At 39.3% G+C, this 19,056-nt stretch overlaps 1 protein-coding gene across 6 annotated transcripts; it reads right to left on the bottom strand.

Annotated features, from left to right (window-relative positions):
- Window positions 1-7,074: 7,074 nt before the first annotated feature.
- Window positions 7,075-19,031, bottom strand: ZNF189 (zinc finger protein 189). Of its 6 annotated transcripts, none has more exons than XM_024252772.3 (4): window positions 18,550-18,945; window positions 18,204-18,339; window positions 17,727-17,853; window positions 7,075-9,802 (listed from the first exon to the last, which is right to left on the bottom strand). In XM_024252772.3, exons 3-4 carry the CDS (start codon window positions 17,758-17,760, stop codon window positions 8,082-8,084), a joined length of 1,755 nt encoding a protein of 584 aa, XP_024108540.1. In that variant the 5' UTR covers window positions 17,761-17,853; window positions 18,204-18,339; window positions 18,550-18,945; the 3' UTR covers window positions 7,075-8,081. The 6 variants fall into 6 exon arrangements, with proteins under 6 accessions (XP_024108540.1, XP_024108539.1, XP_054376352.1 ...); XM_024252771.3 differs by having other exon boundaries at window positions 17,727-17,811; XM_054520377.2 differs by having other exon boundaries at window positions 17,727-17,808.
- Window positions 19,032-19,056: the final 25 nt, after the last annotated feature.

Below are 19,056 nucleotides of genomic sequence, written 5' to 3'. Positions count from 1 at the left end.
AAATGGTACACAATAATGTGCTAAATTGCAGTGGCATAGGCTAGATACTGAGATCAAAAGGGAAGGAATACTTTATGGAAGAGGGAGGATTAGCTGAAGGCAGTTTATTATTAGTTATATGATCTTGGGAAACACAGTCTCTCTGAGCCTCAGTCTTCACATCTGTAAAAGAGGCTTGTTTTGAGGGCAATATTTTATATACAGTGCCAGATACATAAGTAGGGAATAAATATTAGTTTTCCCTGTCAGCTGGCTCTTGAAGAAAGGTAAAGGCTCATGAATGAGAATGAACACGAATTGTGCGTCCTTACTAGAGTACAAACTATGTGTTGAGAGAATTATGGGAAATCAACCTGGAATGGTGAGGCTGATTTCCCATAACGGAGTGGCACATGGATGGGCAGAGATACTTTAGAAAGTCTTGCCTTGAAGTAATGAGAAATAGGGAACTGTGGATGACATTTAAGGAAAGAATAACATAAGACCAGTGCTGAAAATTACTTTCTAGAATGTAAAGGATCAGGAGGGAACCAGGAGCCAGTTAAGTGTCTATAATAGCAATCCAATGTAGCACCTGGCCTTTTGTTGATGAGGTAGGTGAGTAGACATGACATCTTTAGATTAGAGAAAACAACAAACAATTCCTTGTATGTAGCACAGCCATTTACCATCTTAATAAAGTCTGTTTCATTGCAACCTGATAGGCAAGAGCTTGGGACAAATGAAAGCTCAAAATTCTTTATCTAGTTCTCAAAAAGACTTACATACATGCCAGGCTGAGTAGTGTGGCAGATGAAAAATAGGGCATTTTCAATCTAATTAAACTAAAGAGCTTCTGCACAGCAACAGAAACTACCATCAGAGTGTACAGGCAACCTACAGAATGGGAGAAAATTTTTGCAATCTACTCCTCTGACAAAGGGCTAATATCCAGAATCTACAAAGAAACAAACTTACAAGAAAAAAACAAACAACCCCATCAACAAGTGGGCAAAGGATATGAACAGACACTTCTCAAAAGAAGACATTAATGCAGCCAAAAGACACATGAAAAAATGCTCACCATCACTGGCTATCAGAGAAATGCAAATCAAAACCACAATGAGATACCATCTCACACCAGTTAGAATGGGGATCATTAAAAAGTCAGGAAACAACAGGTGCTGGAGAGGATGTGGAGAAATAGGAACACTTTTACACTACTGGTGGGACTGTAAACTAGTTCGACCATTGTGGAAGACAGTGTGGTGATTCCTCAAGGATCTAGAACTAGAAATACCATTTGATCCAGCCATCCCCACTACTGGGTATATACCCAAAGGATTATAAAGCATGCTGCTATAAAGACACATGCACACGTTATGTTTATTGTGGCACTATTCACAATAGCAAAGACTTGGAACCAACCCAAATGTCCATCAGTGATAGACTGGATTAAGAAAATGTGGCACATATACACCATGGAATACTATGCAGCCATAAAAAAGGATGAGTTCATGTCCTTTGTAGGGACATGGGTAAAGCTGGAAACCATCATTTTCAGCAAACTTTCTCAAGGACAAAAAACCAAACACCCCATGTTCCCACTTATAGGTGAGAATTGAACAATGAGAACACATGGACACAGAAAGGGGAACATCACACACTGGGGACTGTTCAGGGCCCTCAGGGGGAGGGGGGAAGGATAGCATTAGGAGATATACCTAATGTAAATGACGAGTTAATGGGTGCAGCACACCAACATGGCACATGTATACATATGTAACAAACCTGCACATTGTGCACATGTACCCTAGAAATTAAAGTATAATAATACTGTAAAAAAAAGAAAAATAGGGCATTTTCTAAACATAGCACTAATTCTTTGAGCAGTTCAGAACAGCCAGGGCTAGGCAGTAGCCCAGGGTCTCAGGTGTCGGATAATCAAGGTCAAGGCAGCCTTCTGCAGCTATGTACAACTTTTCCTTCTCCTGCTCTGTTACTCTGTCCTGTTCAGAGTGCACTTCTGGGTTGCAGGGAAACAATGACTGTCATGTAATGTGAGGATTTACCTCAGCCAGTGGACTAACATGAGAAATCTGTTCTTAGAGCATGGCTCCCAGACAGGCAACAACACAGGCAAGACACACACACCATGTTTTATTTGTGTGAATGAAATCACACAATCAAAACTCAGAGTTTTGGAAAGTTGGGTGATTTTTCCCGTCTCATGTAACACATGTGGCTTACTATGCATTCCTCAAGTCTTCAAGTCTCCTTGATGATAAAGGGCTGCTTGACGCACCATCAAACTGACATAACACCTAGCAGGTATTTTTAAATTTTTTAAATACATGTTAATTGATCTTTCCCACTTGTGCGGTAAAGCAAATGTGTCTCCCTTCTGTTTGTCTGTGCATTATGATTATAGATGGACTTAATTTTAAAGAAACCAATCAACCCACCCCTACTACCCACCTGGGGCCACAAAACACTTTTGAATGAGGGAGAATAATGTCAAATGTATCAAATACTGACTGGGAACAGCAACTTTAAAAAAAAATGATTGGAATACCTGGACTAGATTGTTTTCAAAAAAGGAGTTGAAATTTATTCTGCAAGCACTGTGCTCAACTAGGTGTGTTCTGTGTGCCCCTAGATTTGCTGATGACATCCTCCTTTAGGAAGACAGATGAATGTGAAATGCCTCACTCATCAAAATTACAGAGAAATAGAATATGTTTGCCTGTTTTTCTTTCTGCCACCAAAGACCCCTTTTACCTGCTCATTTTAAAATTTTATCTAATCAATAATTTGCTTCATCTACTTTAAGCTCAATTTTCTTTAAAAATTGTCTCATATGTTAATACCCAGAAGAAATATGAGTAATTTCATTAAGTTCATAGTTTTACTTCTTGCGATGCCATAGGAGTAAAAAATAAAAATAATTTTTAAAACAGTTTTACTTCAGCTGGGCTCTAAATAAAATCCCAACTATCCCCAGCTGCTCCTTCAAACCTTTATTATTGACAAGACACCTAACTCTACCCCTAACCATGTCCACCCATCTTCCTTCCCTGATCCTCAAAACATGGATTTGATTATTTTTTTTTTTTAATGGGTCATCTCAAGTGAATTCGATTTTCCCCTCACCCAGCCAGACACCAAATCCGTCCTCTTTCATTTTCTCCCAAGTTGAAGAAGGTCCCTGAAGAAAATCTTTCCATAACTGTTAGTACTCATTTCAGCATATCTAATAACTTAATCAACTTTCATTCTGCTCTCCTCTAACTTCAACCTATCCCTCAACTGGCTATCCACTCAAATTTTTCTTTAATCTCCATCTACAGCCCTCTTTATACTCACAGACGAGTAATCTACTTTTATTCTCTAACTTTATAGAACAGTAAAATTAAGGAAGTAAAAAGAATAACCAATAAAGGGTTGCCATTTTTTTTTAAGTAAAGACATAAATGTAACAGACAATCCTCCCAAATCACTATTATTTCAAAAAAGGACTTAGTTTTTTTTTTTTTTTTTTTTTTAAGAAAAGAGCACACTTTCAGAACAAAGGTCTGTAATAATCAATTTATCTTTTTTTTAACAAGGATATTATATTATCATTATTTTTGCTACTTGAATGTAGAATAATTTTTAAGAATTGACCATATTTGGGAGCTGATGATCTACTCTCCAGATACCATTTAGCCCCCTGAAAACTGGCTCTTCCTAACTCCAGAAGCTGTTCTTACAGAAACCCATTAATGACTAATTATCAAATCCAAAAGACACTCTTCAACCCTTCCTCAGCCTTTCTGCAGCATGCTTCTGGATCACTTTCTGATAGAAGTTATCACTACATGTTGGGTTTCCCATACTTCTGGTTATTCCTGTCTCCTTTGCACCTTGCCTACCCACTAAACAAAGTAGGCCCTAGGATTCCATCTCTGGACTTCTTTTCTTGCTGTATTCTTTCCTTAAGGCTTAATCCATTCATGTCTAAACACTGGTGAATTCCTAAATCAATTTCTAGCCCAGTTCTTTTTCCTGAGCACCATATCCATATCTGCAATTGCCTCTGGACATCTTTACTATCTCACAGACAGACTAACACACATTCAAAATGTTAGTGATCTCCTCATTCCATACAAGGTGCACTTTTTTTTTGTCCTGTCTCATTGAATAAGAGCACCAACAACCCAAACTGACTTTGAATCTTTACTCTTCCTTAGTTTTCTCATCCAATTAGCAACCAAATCTGTTTATAAATATTTCTCAAATTCATCTCTTTCTCACATTCCCACTGCCTTAGTTGAAGCACCATAATCTCTCAACTGGACTACTTTAAAGACCTGTTGAAGTTTTTACACAGAAACGAGGCCCTGGCACAGTATTTTCCACATGCAATTTTCTGAGAATTAAGATCCACAAACCTAAGGAAGGTCAAGAACCACGGTCCTTGCACACTTAATAAGAACCAGGTGAAAATTTAAAAAACAAACAAAAAACACAAACAACCAAAAAACCTGGTCCCAAATCTTTCCCTCCCTATGGAACATAGGATTTTGGGGTTTAATATTTGGAAAGTTGCACAAGGGAAGTATTTGTAGTACTAGTAATGTTATTCTTAAGCTGAGTGCTGGTTACATAGGTGTTTAGTAGCGAAAACTAAGAGCTGAACACTTCAAATATGTACCCTTTTAATATACACAGCATACTTAAATACAAAATAGTACCCTAGAATTGTAGGCAGAATAGTCTCCCTAGCATGACAACTCTTGATCTGCCCTTACAGAAGGACAGCCTTACCTCCTGTCACATTCCCAATTCACCAAGGAATCAGGAGTTCAATTTGTAGCTACCAGTTATCTCACAATTCCCCTGCCTTCAGATACTATTCATCTTCCCTGGTACTCATCTTTTAGCTTCATCTTAAGCATCTTCCTCTTGATTTAACTTTTTCCTTCCCTTCTCTTCTAGATACATTTCCCTCTCTAGAGCCTTCTGCATACTTTTATAATTTTCTTGGGAAACAGAAATGGACACTTAACTGCTTGTTTTATTTTTATTTTTATTTTTTTGAGACAGAGTTTTGCTGTTGTTGCCCAGGCTGGAGTGCAATGGTGTGATCTCGGCTCACCGCAACCTCCACCTCCCAGGTTCAAGCGATTCTCCTGCCTCAGCCTCCCAAGTAGCTGGGATTACAGGTATGTGTCACCATGCCTGGCTAATTTTGTATTTTTAGTAGAGACAGGGTTTCTCCATGTTGGTCAGGCTGGTCTCAAACTCCTGACCTCAGGAGATCCACCCGCCTTGGCCTCCCAAAGTGCTGGGATTACAGGCATGAGCCACCATGCCCGGCACTGCTTTTTTTAAAAAATGTTTTTTTACGTAAAAATGGCCATAGTGCCCAAAGTAATTTATAAAGTCAATGCTATTCCCATCAAGCTACCACTGACTTTTTTCATAGAACTAGAAAAAAACTACTTTAAATTTCATATGGAACCAAAAAAGAACCCACATAGACAAGACAATCCTAAGCAAAAAGAACAAAGCTGGAGGAATCACGCTAACTGACTTCAAACTATACTACAAGGCTATAGTAACCAAAACAGCATGGTACTGGTACCAAAACAGATATATAGACCAATGGAACAGAACAGAGGCCTCAGAAATAACACCACACATCTACAACCATCTGATCTTTGACAAACCTGACAAAAACAAGCAATGGAGAAAGGATTCCCTATTTAATAAATGGTCCTGGGAAAACCAGCTAGCCATATGCAGAAAGCGGAAACTGGACCCCTTCTTTACACCTTATACAAAAATTAGCTCAAGATGGAATAAAGATTTAAATGTAAAACCTAAAACCATAAAAACCCTAGAAGAAAACCTAGGCAATACCATTCAGAACATAGGCATGGACAAAGACTTCATGACTAAAACACCAAAATTAACTAAAACACTAAAGCAACAAAAGCCAAAATTGATGAATGGGATCTAACTAAACTAAAGAGCTTCTGCACAGCAAAAGAAACTAGCATCAGAGTGAACAGGCAACCTACAGAATGGAAGAAAATTTCTGCAATGCCACCATGCAGAATGACACCATGGCACATGTATACCTATGTAACAAACCTGCACATTCGCATATGTATCCCAGAACTTAAAGTATAATTTAAAAAAAAATGATTTTTTAGGGTTCTATGTTTTTTATAAGCAATGATTTGTATATGCAGTCAAGAACTGTTCACTGTTACTGGAGTTCTGAGTTGTCCAAGGATTTTAAAATTATGAAATTTCTATAAATTCCAGATTCATGTCCAAGGATATTAAAAATTATGTAAGAATACCTCATACAACCATAGCCTCAAACTACTATGAGGTCAACAGCAGCCAGTGCTTCTGCTATGGAAGATAAAACCATACATGAAACTGATGTGACTTCAACAAAAAGCAAAGAAATGTGTTTCAGTTTACATGCAGTGAAAACATACACAATAGATTTTTAAAATACTGAGAACAGGTCTAAGAACCTCATTAGTTGAGATCCTGATCTGGGAACCACTAGTGTAAAATAAATACAACTGGGAAGGTCCAGGGCAGGATAACTTTATATGAGTCAGGCACAGTATGTTGTTTTTTGTACTTTTCCTTGGACTACAAATTGTTTTGAAATGTCAACTGTATAGTACCTATGAGTACCTAATTTGAATAAGGGAATGCACAAAGATATGTATCTTTCTATACATGTACCATAATCTCCACACTCACATGCAGGTATACACATAAAGAGATGGGAAGATGAAAGTCTGGAGGTAATTTTTAGAATGACTGAGGTACAGGAGAAAGGGAGTGGTCATTTGCTCAAACTATTAGGAAGCTGGAATTACAGAATTCTGGTAATTTGGAATTCTATACTCAGAAACTAAAGAACCTGGGCTTAATTGAGCTACTCCAGAAAAGGTTAACTAGTCACACACAGAACAAATGACAGCTATTTCCTTCCTATCTTTGATTCTAATTTTAAAAACACAGTAATGCGTTTGACATAATTGGTTTTACACTAAAGTAACAACTCTTACACAAAGCGAAAAACAAAACAGGTTTTAATGATTAGAACAGATGAATTAATAGGTTTATAATAACCATTAACTAAGGGAAGCCCTAGAACAAGAAATAAGGATTTTTAATTGCATGCAAAACCTAGTTACCATAAAAACCAATGCAATACCAAAATATCTCAGCTTCCTAGCATAGACTCCAGGTCTTTTCATTTCCAATTCTTGGCAGTCAAAATATGTACACTTTTATATGCACCTGGTTGTGGAGGGATAAGCTCATTCACATAGGACTACAAATATCTCTCACAGGTAGGAGGGCACAAAAGAACAATATCTTCCTCCACTTTTTGGGGTCCATCTTGAAAAACAAAAAAGGCACTCCCAAAGGTTCCTTGGTAACACCTTTGTTAGGTTTCTTAATTACCAACATAATCTTTACATGTAAGGTTAATGGTCCACTCATTTCACAGATCTGGGAACCATCAGGCATTGGAACTGCCTTTAACTCACATGCCAAACAACTGGCTTTCTTAAACAATGACAAAAACTGTATACTTGTTTTAAAAACATTTGGGCTTTGTTTCCTTGACAACTTACATATGCTTAATCACTGGACTTTGGCATGCAGAGCCAAACATATCATGGAACTGAAAGAACCACAATATGACATGGTGACAGAAGACTCTTTGAATCATTATTCTCAGTTTTCCACTATCAGCTGCTCCAGCTCCCTTATACTAATCCCACTTTGTCCCTCAGAGCACCCATGCTCTGAATCTAGGTTTAATCTCTCTGCCGAAAGATTTATTAAAGATACTTAGATAAATTACCAAGTCTTTCTCTATGATCATCAAAGAGTAAGGGAAGTCAGATGCTCATGGGCAGTTGTCCACTATTCACAGAATCTTTAGAAACTATTTGCCTGAGGCCAAGGAGAATTTGCTTTATCACTAAATCTGACCCATGTTGAGCCATACTAAAACTGCACTTGGGTACTAGTCTCAAATCAAATTGAGCTTATGTATTGCTCTACATTTATTGCATCCATGCTGTGTGCAATTTCTGATGCTGAATAAGAGAAATGCGGCAATTAAACGCTTCACCACAAGCATCACATTCATGGGTTTCTTGGGTTTTCACCTCTGCATGGATCTTCTGATGGTTGACAAGACTGCGCTGTTGACTGAAACTTTTGTCGCACTTCTCACACTTATAAGGTTTCTCTCCTGTGTGTATTCTCTGATGCTGAATAAGACCCGAGTTCCGGCTAAAGGCCTTTCCACATTCATCACATTTATGGGGTTTATTACCTGTGTGAACACCCTGATGTCGAATAAGATTACAAAGCTGACTAAAGCTTTTTCCACACTGTCTGCACAGATAGGGTCTCTCACCAGTGTGGATTCTCTGATGTTCAATAAGAAATGAGCTCCGGCTGAAGCTTTTCCCACAGACAGTACATAGATAGGGCTTTTCACCAGTGTGGATTCTTTGATGTTGTACAAGATGAGCACTAACACTAAAAGTTTTCCCACATTCATCACATTTATAAGATTTCTCCTTAGGGTAGACTTCCTGCTGTATAACAAGACTGCAATTTGGATCAAAACTTTCCTTAGTTTCATTGTACGGATAAGTCTTCTCCCTGGTGTGTATTCTCTGATGCTGAATAAGACCTGAGCTTCTACTAAAGGCTTTTCCACATTCCTCACATTTATGGGGCTTGTCTCCTGTGTGAATTCTCTGATGACGAGTAAGGTTGCAAAGTTGACTGAAACTTTTCCCACACTCTTTGCACTGATAAGGTCTTTCACCAGTATGGATCCTCTGATGTTCAATAAGGAATGAGCTCCGACTAAAACTTTTTCCACACTCAATACAAAGAAAAGGCTTCTCGCCAGTGTGAATTTTTTGATGCTGTATAAGGTATGTGCTTAATCGAAAGGCTTTCCCACATTCACCACATTTATGGGGTCTTTCCCCAGTGTGAATTCTTTGATGCTCAACAAGCAATGAATTTCGACTAAAGCTCTTCTTACATTTGGTACAGTGATAAGGTTTCTCACCAGTGTGGGTTCTTTGATGTTCAATAAGGTGTGATTTCCAACTGAAGGCTTTCCCACAGTCACTACATTTATGGGGTTTCTCACCTGTATGAATCCTTTGATGTTTAACAAGGCTCCTTCTCTGGCTGAAGCTCTGTTTACACTGATTACACTGATAGGGTCTTTCTCCAGTGTGGATTCTCTGATGTCTAATAAGGGTTGAGCTCACACTAAAGGTTTTTCCACAGTAATTACACTCATAGGGCCTTTCCCCAGTGTGAATTCTCTGATGTTCAATAACAAATGAACTGCGACTAAAACTTTTCCCACATTCATTGCACTGAAAAGGTTTCTCACCAGTATGGACCCTTTGATGTTGAATGAAATGGGCCTTGCGGACAAAACCCTTTCCACATTCTTCACATTTATGGCATTTCTCTTCTGAGTTTGGTCTTTTACGGATAATGTTAGTGTTTTCTCTGAACATTCTCTGTTCCTGGGTCAAAGATTCCCTTGGTATTTCCCATAGGAAGATCCCTCTTTGTTTATCTAACCTACCAACAAGTTCAAAGGTTTCTCTACCCATAGGATCCTGGTCAATTTCACTTTTGATTCTTGTAACTATTACACCCTGTGGTTCCACTTCTTCCTCAATTTCTTCAATCTCTTGTTTTACAGTTGGCTCCTCATCCTTATCTCTGTTCAAAACATCTGGAATAATAAAAAGGAAATACAAAGATCAATCAAGGTCTTTGAAGCAAGGAGAAACAAAGTAAGATGGGCAAACAAAGAAACAAATCAAGTCAAGGTGGGATTAATCAGTCTATCAAGGAAAACAGGGTAGAATGAAAAAAAAACTCTACTAAGTTCAAGAAAATTTAGGATGAGAAAGCATTATTGGAATATGATCAGACCAAATAATTAACATAAGGGAGCAGATGCTAATGGCCAGGCATAGTGGCTCATGCCTGTAATCCTAGCATTTTGGGAGAGTGAGGTGGGAGGATCACTTGAGCTCAGGAGTTTGAGACCAGCCTGGGCAACAGTGAGACTTCATCTCTACAAAAAAAATTTTTTTTTAAATTAGCCAGACATGGTGGTGCACACCTGTAGTCCCAGCTACCCAGGTAGCTGAGGTGGGAGGATTGATCATTTAAGCCCAACAGGTTGAGGCTGCAGCAAGCCGTGTTTGCGTCGCTGCACACCAGCCTAGGCAATAGAGTGAGACCTAATCTCAAAAAAATAAAAATAAAAATAAAAAAAGATGCTAAGAAGGATAAAAGACAAAGATCCAGGGGAAACAATAATTCATTCATTAACAAGCATTTACTCACTGCCCATCAAAAGCACTGCAGAAACACTGTAATCAGCCAGGATTCAGAGATAAGACATGAAGCCCCCCTGCCAAATGGAATGGATGTTAAGTAAAAAATGGGGAAAGAAAATAATATGATAAAGAAAATCTTAAGTAAAAAGCAGTTCCTGTAAAAAGAGACAAAATGGCTTTTAAAAACAATAATAAAGGGTTGGGTGACAGAGAGTCTATGATATTGAGATGCAGAATAAAATAAGTATTAAGAAACATGGTCAGAGTTCATGGGAGCAACAACCAAAAAGGGCAGTCTGTGGTAGCTTATGACTTCACCTACCACAAATCATACCTCAAGTACAAGTGATTCTAAACTCTCTAACAATATAAGACCCAAGGTTCACCATCTTGTTCCAACTGAGAGGCTGCATGACAACTGAGAAATGAAAATCTTGCATGTGTTGAAGAAAAGACAACACAGTGGTCTATGATATAACAGAGTGTCATATAGTACATTTAGGCTTGCTTCTGACATCTTCCTGATTTTCCATCTCTTGCTGGAATAGGTATTAGATAATTCCACTAGAAGATTCAATAATGACCACATTTATATTTGGCCCTAAACAAGCTCCTTTTTCATACATCCTCTTTTCTCTCAATTTTTTGTGGAGTCATCTTTGAATTTTCTATTTGCTTACTTCATTATTTTATTCTAAAATAACCTTTTCCTATTCCCCTAAGAAACTACTAGAAATTTTATTTCTTCTAAGGCTATTTAGTGTCCCCTCTCAAATTTTTCAGTGGGCTGTATTTTCTTTCACATAATGAAAAAACATGAAAGAACTCCCTCAACTTTCTGTCCTCTACCTATAAAATTATCTGCCAATGGTACATAAAGATATATCTGGTTCTTATGCAAAGCTAAGGCATCCACCACTTATCGATCCCACTCACCTCTGGGCATTTGCTTAATTATCCCGTCTTTCCTCTTTCTTCAATACACACTCTCTATTGACACTTTCCTATCATTACATAAATATGTCCAATTTTATCTTGAACCTGAAATCCTTCTCTTTATGAAAGCCACGCATTGAAAAAAAATCTTAACACCGAGGTTTTCTATTTCTTATGTTTTCCATGCCCAGCCTCTTCCTATTCAATCTATTCTGCAACCTATGGCGAAATCCGGTTTCTGTTTCCAGTATCTAGAGAAACTTCTCATTAGATTACCAATGACTCAAATAATAATAAAACGGGCATTTTTTTTTTTTTTTTGAGACAGAGTTTCACTCTTATTGCCCAGGCTGGAGTGCAATGGAGTGATCTTGGCTCACTACAACCTCCACCTCGCAGGCTCAAGCAATTCTCCTGCCTCAGCCTCCCAAGTAGCTGGGATTACAGGTACCCGCCACCGTGCCTAGCTAATTTTTTTGCATTTTTAGTAGAGATGGAGTTTCACCATGTTGGTCTCAAACTCTGACCTCAGGTGATCCACCCAACTCGGCTTCCCAAAGTGCTGGGATTACAGGAGTGAGTCACCGTGCCTGGCCTAAAATGGACATGTTTCAGTACTTATGTTATTCAGCAGCATCTAACACTGCTGACCACCCCTATTTCTTGACATTATCTGTTTTTGGTTTCTACGCTATTACATTCTTCTATTTCCTTCCCTACTTCTTTGGCCTTTTCTGATAAATTTCCCTCATTTCTTTCTTTTCCTTTGTCAACTGATTTTTGTTATTGTTACCCACATTTACATCCTTACTTGTTCTGTATATACACCCTCCAGATATCTCCAGTTAAATGCCTCACAAAGGGCTCACAATTAACATGGTCATCATCATCTGCTTTCATGCCTTTCCCCACCTTTAATTATCTCTTGAAAGGCACCATCATCCATTACCCTACAGTCTCAAAGCAGGAATCATCCCGTATTTCTCCCTTCTTCTTACTGTTAATCAATCATCCAAATCCTGGATTTCTCTCTAGCACCTATCTTTCATCCCTCACAATCATCTAGCTGCCTTATAATCTTTGGCTCCAGTCTTCAGGCTGCCAACACATTATATATGCCATACTGATTCTAGAAGAGATCTCTGTAAAACGGAATTCTACTCATCTCATCACCTGTAGATTTAGCAGCTCCCCATCACCTTTAAGATCGAATCAAGCTCTTTGCTATGATACAACCCTTCATGACACAGTCTGTAAGCCTCAAGTCATGTTTCTCCCTACTTTATCATACTTTATGTAGGCAAATTGTTTGTGTTACAGTCTTTCATGTCTTATCTTTACATATCTCATTTACTCAATGTCCCTCAACACTGTTTACCTGGCAAACTTTTGGTTTCACTTTAAGATTCAAAGCAATCTTTAAGTTTAAAGCAACAGTTCCTCTACAAAGCCTTTACTAAGTCCACTAGACAGATTTAGGTGTTCTATTTTTCTATTACCAGTCCTTGACCGTAATTCTATTATTGCTATGATTACACTGCATTTTTTAACTGTTTGTCTCTTCCACTAGATTGTAAATTCTTTGTGAGAAGGCAGTTTCTTCAGAATATTTGTTCAGTTATATTAGTTGGATTAGTGGATACTGTTCTGTCAATTTCATTCAAATGAATAAGATAAAATGATCATTACTTGAAGATGATATGAATATATACCTAAAATTCCTAGAAGATGCAAATGAAAATATAATCATAACAAGATTAAAAATCTTGTTCTTAGTACAAAAAAAGTAAATATTATACAGAAATGATATAAACTCTTCACAATAGTAACAAAAAACATAAAACCTAGGAATAAACATAAGAAATGTGTAAGATCCATAAAAATATTCCATACAATTTTTCTGAAAGACAAAAGGATACAGTTAAACAGAGTCAACCGAATGGCTAAAGAGATTCAATATTATAAGGATCTCAATTCCTTTCAATCTATGAAACTAATCACATTCCAATCAAAAATCATATGAACCAATAAAAAAGTAAATAAATCTAAAGTTTAGAAGAAGGCAGACTAGTGAAGTACATCCTGAAAAAGATTATTTAAGAATGACTTATATTACCAGACATAAAATGTAATATATTGTTAAAGTGAATAAAACAATGACATTCACATAAAAATAAATAGGTCAACAGGACAGGCAGGTGAAGAAAACAAGTGTAAGGCTTCCACACAGAGCAGCCTTGAAGTGACTACCCATTAGATCTGGGCTTGGCAATGCTTATGCAATATCTTCCCATCCTGTGGTCATGGCCAATTTTTCTACACAGATAGTTGACTCAGTGGGTTTCGCCAAAGAACCTGGAATTAAAACTGAAATCGCTAGTTATTCGGAAGGTAGCTAGAATTGTAACCTATCAAACCAGAAGTCAAAAGGACAGAAGTATGTGAACATAAGGAGGAAAGACTAAACTGTCAAGGAGAAAAAAGAGATAAGACAGTGTTATAGACTGAATGTTTGTGTTCCCACCAAATATTCATATGAAGCCCTAATCCACAATGTGATGATATTTGGAGGTGGGGCCTTCGGGAAGTAATTAAATTTAGATGAGGTCATGATGGTGGGGCCCCCATGATGGGATTAGTGCTCTTATAAAAAGAGGAACAAAGACCAGAACGTTTGCTCTACCTCTCTCCCCTTCTGCCATGTGAAGACACAGTAATAAGGTGGCACTCTGCAAGTCATTGCGGAAAGAGTCATTAAAATTGAAGATGTCAAAGATCTGAGAAATTAAGCTATCAACCATATCATCGATGTAGCTATTAAAGTTTTTTTAAAAATAAGCTTGAAAAGGAAAAGTATGAATGAAAAGCCAAAACCATAAAGCTAGACAAGAGTTGCATTATGAAAAGCAGTTAAGATGATGTAGAAGAGAATACTGCATTGCAACAGTAGAGTCATAGTGATCTCTCATCAAGGGAGCTCTCACCAAAGGGATGGAGATAGGGTCTATTGAGGAGGATGAAAAGACTGTGGGAGGAGAAATGATGAATGATGGAAAGCTGTATTTAAGCTGAAATAAAGAAGACAGCCTCCAATACAAGATCATCTATGGGCACACTGTCACACCTTGTCCATATGGTATTTACATGCTGCAGTTCTAGGAGAAGGCAGGGCCAGGCACTTACTTGGTTCTATCAACCAGAATACCGTATGTATGGATAAGCTGGCAGTGACTGAGAGACAACATGGCATATTAAAACACACACACACACACACATATGCACACACACACACATATATCAGCAGCTGATATGGCTGAAGACTAAAGTGGTGTGCAGGAAAAAACAGGTGAGGCAAGAAAGATAGGCAGAGGCTATACTTGGAAGGTCCTATATGATAAGAAATTAAGATTTCTATCCTTTAAGCTATCAGGAACCATCAGAAGTTTTACACAGTTAACTAATACAAAATCACTTTGGTGGCAGTAGAGAGAATATATTTTAAAAAAGGAGACTAGTGGCAAGGGGGTAGTTTAGGGGTTAATGCAATAATCCAGTTAAGAGATACTGAGTCTTAAATTAACTGTACTTACTCAGTCATATAAATATTTACGAAGCATATAATACAGGCCTGGCTCTATGCTAAGTGCTGGAGAAATCAAATGAAACAGGTATATTTACCATCCTCACAGTAATCAGTGAGGTTAGAAAAGTAACATATATGGAATGATTGTAGTATAGTATGATAAATTCAATAGCAGGAGTATATACAAGGTAAAACAAAGAAAGGAGTGCTTAACTCTGGAGAGAAGGCCCTTGATTTTAATGGATTGAAACTTGCCAGGTTTGAGTTACTCATGTGGTCTTCAAAAGATGACTAGGAATTTGAAACTCAACAGAGAAGATGATGACAACAATATAAGTCAACATTTATATTGTTCTTACTACATGTCAGTGTGTCAAGTGTTTTACATATATTAATTCAGTCAATGCTCACAATAACCCTATGAGGTAGGTGCTATTATTATTTCCATTTTATAAAAAAATAAACTGAGGCAAAGAGAGGTTAAATCACTATACTCACCAGGCTAAGTAAGTGGTGGAACGAGGATTTAAACCTAGGCAGTTAGGCTCCACATTACCTTTCTTAGGTGGAAATAAGGATTTGGGCCAGGCACGGTGGCTCACACCTGTAATCCCGCACTTTGGGAGGCCAAGGTGGGTGGATCACCTGAGATCAGGAGTTCGAGACCAGCCCGGCCAACACAGTGAAACCCCTTCTCTACTAAAACTACAAAAATTAGCTGGGTGTGGTGGTGCACGCCTGTTTTTCTCAGCTACTCAGGAGGCTGAGGCAGGAGAATCTCTTGAACCCAGGAGGCGGAGGCTGCAGTGAGCTGAGATCACGCCACTGCACTCCAGCCTGGGCAATAGAATGAGGCTACGTCTTGAAAAAAAAATTGAGATTATTTTCACAGAGTGGTAGCTGATGACCTGAGTGTAGGTAAGGTCCCCCAAGGAAAGAGTAGAGACTAAGGGGAAGTCTGAGAATGCAAGCTAATGGAGGGAAGCAATAAAGAGTTTCACATATTCATAGAGAAGTAGAATAAAATAAGGTCCCAAAAGAGTCTACTGCATTTGACAATGACGTGTTACAGATCACTGACAAACAATTTAAAGGGAGTATTAGAGGCAAGACAAAAGGGCTCAGACACAAGGGGAGGTAAAGAAGTACAGAACACACATTAACTACTCTTACAAAATCTTGACTATGAAGAGAACAAGTAGTAAATTATAGGCAGCAGCAAGAGGGAGTGTCTGATTCATAGAAGGGATTTTTTCTTTTTTCCTCTCTTTTCTCCTATTGAAGAGTTATGAACATACCAATCATCAGAATACGGGTACCAAGGGAGAAGAAATAGTGACTGAAAGTATAAGGGAAAAAAGAATAACTGATTAGTTTCTAGAAAGGTGAGAAGATGAGAGCAGCTTTAAGTGTGTAGATAAGAGGCAGAGAAGTTGAGAGTTCATGCTTATTGGCCTTCATTTTCTCTGAGAAACAGAAGGTGAGCTTCACTTCTGAATGATGGATAAGCTTTTGGAATAGTCACTAAAAAGAACAGGGCAGTGAGCATATCAAGGACAAAAAATATTGCTAAGATATAAAAACCCAGTGGAGAGTAGAAGAAAAAGGCCATACTTATATACAGGATATCAATCTTTCTGGTTAGAGAATTTCTCCTGCTATGTTTAGCAATTTGGGTAGGAAAGAGGGAAAGGTGCATTTTATAACAAATACAGGATTTGAAGTTTGCAGAATGGGTAGAGAATAATGACAAGCTAGCAAGAGAGCTTGCTGGTGATTAGATGGGGAGACAAGCCCAGAAAGGTTGGACACCTTGGTGAAAAAACAGAGACTTCAAGGGATAGGAAACATCATTAATAATGAATGGGTTTAGGTGGAAAGGAGTAGGAAAGATAGAGAAGTTGTAGTAAGCTCCACAAGGGGAGAAAGCCTGTCTGTTTTGGTTACCCTCGTCTAGTCACAGTCAATAAACTTCCATTGCTGAATAACTGGTCAGAGAATAGGGTATTGGGATTTACAATTTGCCTGTTATGACAAAACTGGTATGATTAATGATGTAAGGTGCTGAGAAAAAGTGGAAAACAGGGTCCCTGAAGTAAGATCCACTGAGGCTGAAGTATTAACTGGGTCATCCATGGCATGAGTTAAAATAGACTATGAAACATGTGACAAAGTTATGTGTGAAGGACCAAACTAAAAGTTGACAGATAGTGAAAAGGAATTGAGTGGAAAAAGCAAGACTGCTGAGACCTCAAAGAAGGAGAGATTTTGTTTGAAGGCGGAAAACTAATGCTTAGGGGACAGCATTTAAAAGCTGAGTGAACAATAACTTCCCCCTTCCAACACTGAGACAAAGGATGGGGAAGGAGGCGGATGTGGGAGAATAAGCAGCCCCCACTTGAAAAACTGCCAGAGAAACGTTGTCCTTGGGAAAGTGCCAGGTTTCAGTTAAGGCCAGGAGGGAAGGAACATTATGTGAAGACGAACAGGGGCTCCAGAACGCAGAGTGAAAAGGGGTGGGAGGAAAGCTGTGGGAGGATGAGCCAGGACGGAAAGTACAGAACAATATGGGAATGAGATTATGAAGACAGGATGCCCGAAAGGCTTGCAGTTTGGTCACTTCAAGGAAGCTAGGGATGAGAGTTACGGAAACGATTAATGCCTAAAAGGTTTGAATCAGAACTATGGAACAAAGCAGTTTTGGTACTGGTTTCCGTCCAAATGTTCTGTTGGTCTGATTTATCTCTACCTTCTTAGATATTTTAATTAGAGAAACAGCAGATTCTTACCCAGTGAGACCAGGTTTCCATAATTCTCCATCATGACATCTTTATACAGGCTTCTCTGAGCTGGGTCCAGATAATCCCACTCCTCCTGGGTAAAAAACACAGCCACATCCTCAAATGTCAGCAACCCCTGAAATAGTATGATTTCTGTAGTCAGTTCCTGTTGTCTCAAGGACAGTTCTACCACTAAAAGTGGCAGAGGCAATCACTTATTGTGGCCAAGTAGGCTACGAGGAACATAACTGAAAGTTCCATATGTTGCCCAATTCTGGGAACGAACTGTAACTGACAGACATCTCAGACTAGAAAGGACCTATGGATAAGGCTTTTCTGATTTATTATGCCCTAAGAGTTTAATTTTAGTAAACTGCCCCAAGGCCTCTCCAAGCTTCCCTCACCTCACTGCCTATTTCAATTTTCCATTTGCACTGGCTTGTGACTCTATTCAATTCAATTCCTTGAGGTTCTCTAAGCGTGTACCTTGGGGTCCAGGCACTGTGCCAGGAACAGAAGACACAAGGGAAGGTCAAAAATGGTGCTTCACCTGAAGAACTCACAAATGAGAGAGCTAGTCTGGAGCATTACTTATTTTCTCAGGCCGATTTATCAAGTATCTCTAGAAAAAGAAAAAAAAAAAAAAAGAGAGAGCCAGTGGGCAGTTTGTTCGCGAACCGCACCCCAGCGCACTAGTGGGGAGTTCCTTGCAAGGCGCTGGCCCTAAAGAGGCGGTCAGGAGGTTGGTGGGGGGCCTGGGGGAGAAACCAGTGGTGCGGCCTAGCTGGGGTAGTGGCGAGACAACCGGGATCCCCGGGGGGTGCTTACTTACCTTTGACTCCGGCGGGGGGCTCGGGGAAGCCATCTCCCAGGCAGAGAATAGGGGCAGGAATTGGGGGCGGCCTCACGGAAAGGAGCCTCTGGTGAGGCCTACCCGGCTGCTGGAAATTAGGCTCGACGAAGACGAGGATCCCTGGCTGGGTCTGGCCAGTGCCTGCCTCGGCCCCCAGACGGTCACGACCCCAACAGCATATCAGACGCGATCCCTGGCTGTCCCCCAACCCCGAACCCCAACCCCTACTCCTGCCTGGTTACGCAGCCTTTCAGGCCTCGCTAGAGCCTCCTCCCCGCTGCCAGTTCCTCCTCCTTTCAGCCAAGTAACGCTATGACCGCCCGCCCCCGGACCAGAAGGCGTCACCCAGATTCTTCCCGGGGCCCCCTCAACTACAACTCCCGTCATGCTCGGAAAGAGCGCCGCGGTCCAGACGCCGCCAGCAACAGCTATTGGACTACATTTCCCAGCGTGCAAAGGGCGAGGGAGCCTACAGGAAAAAGAAAG

The sequence above is a fragment of the Pongo abelii genome, chromosome 13 (assembly GCF_028885655.2).
Source record: "Pongo abelii isolate AG06213 chromosome 13, NHGRI_mPonAbe1-v2.0_pri, whole genome shotgun sequence".
NCBI lineage: Eukaryota > Metazoa > Chordata > Mammalia > Primates > Hominidae > Pongo > Pongo abelii.
Note: the sequence above shows the minus strand (reverse complement) of the source record. Positions and strands in the feature narration are given on the sequence as shown.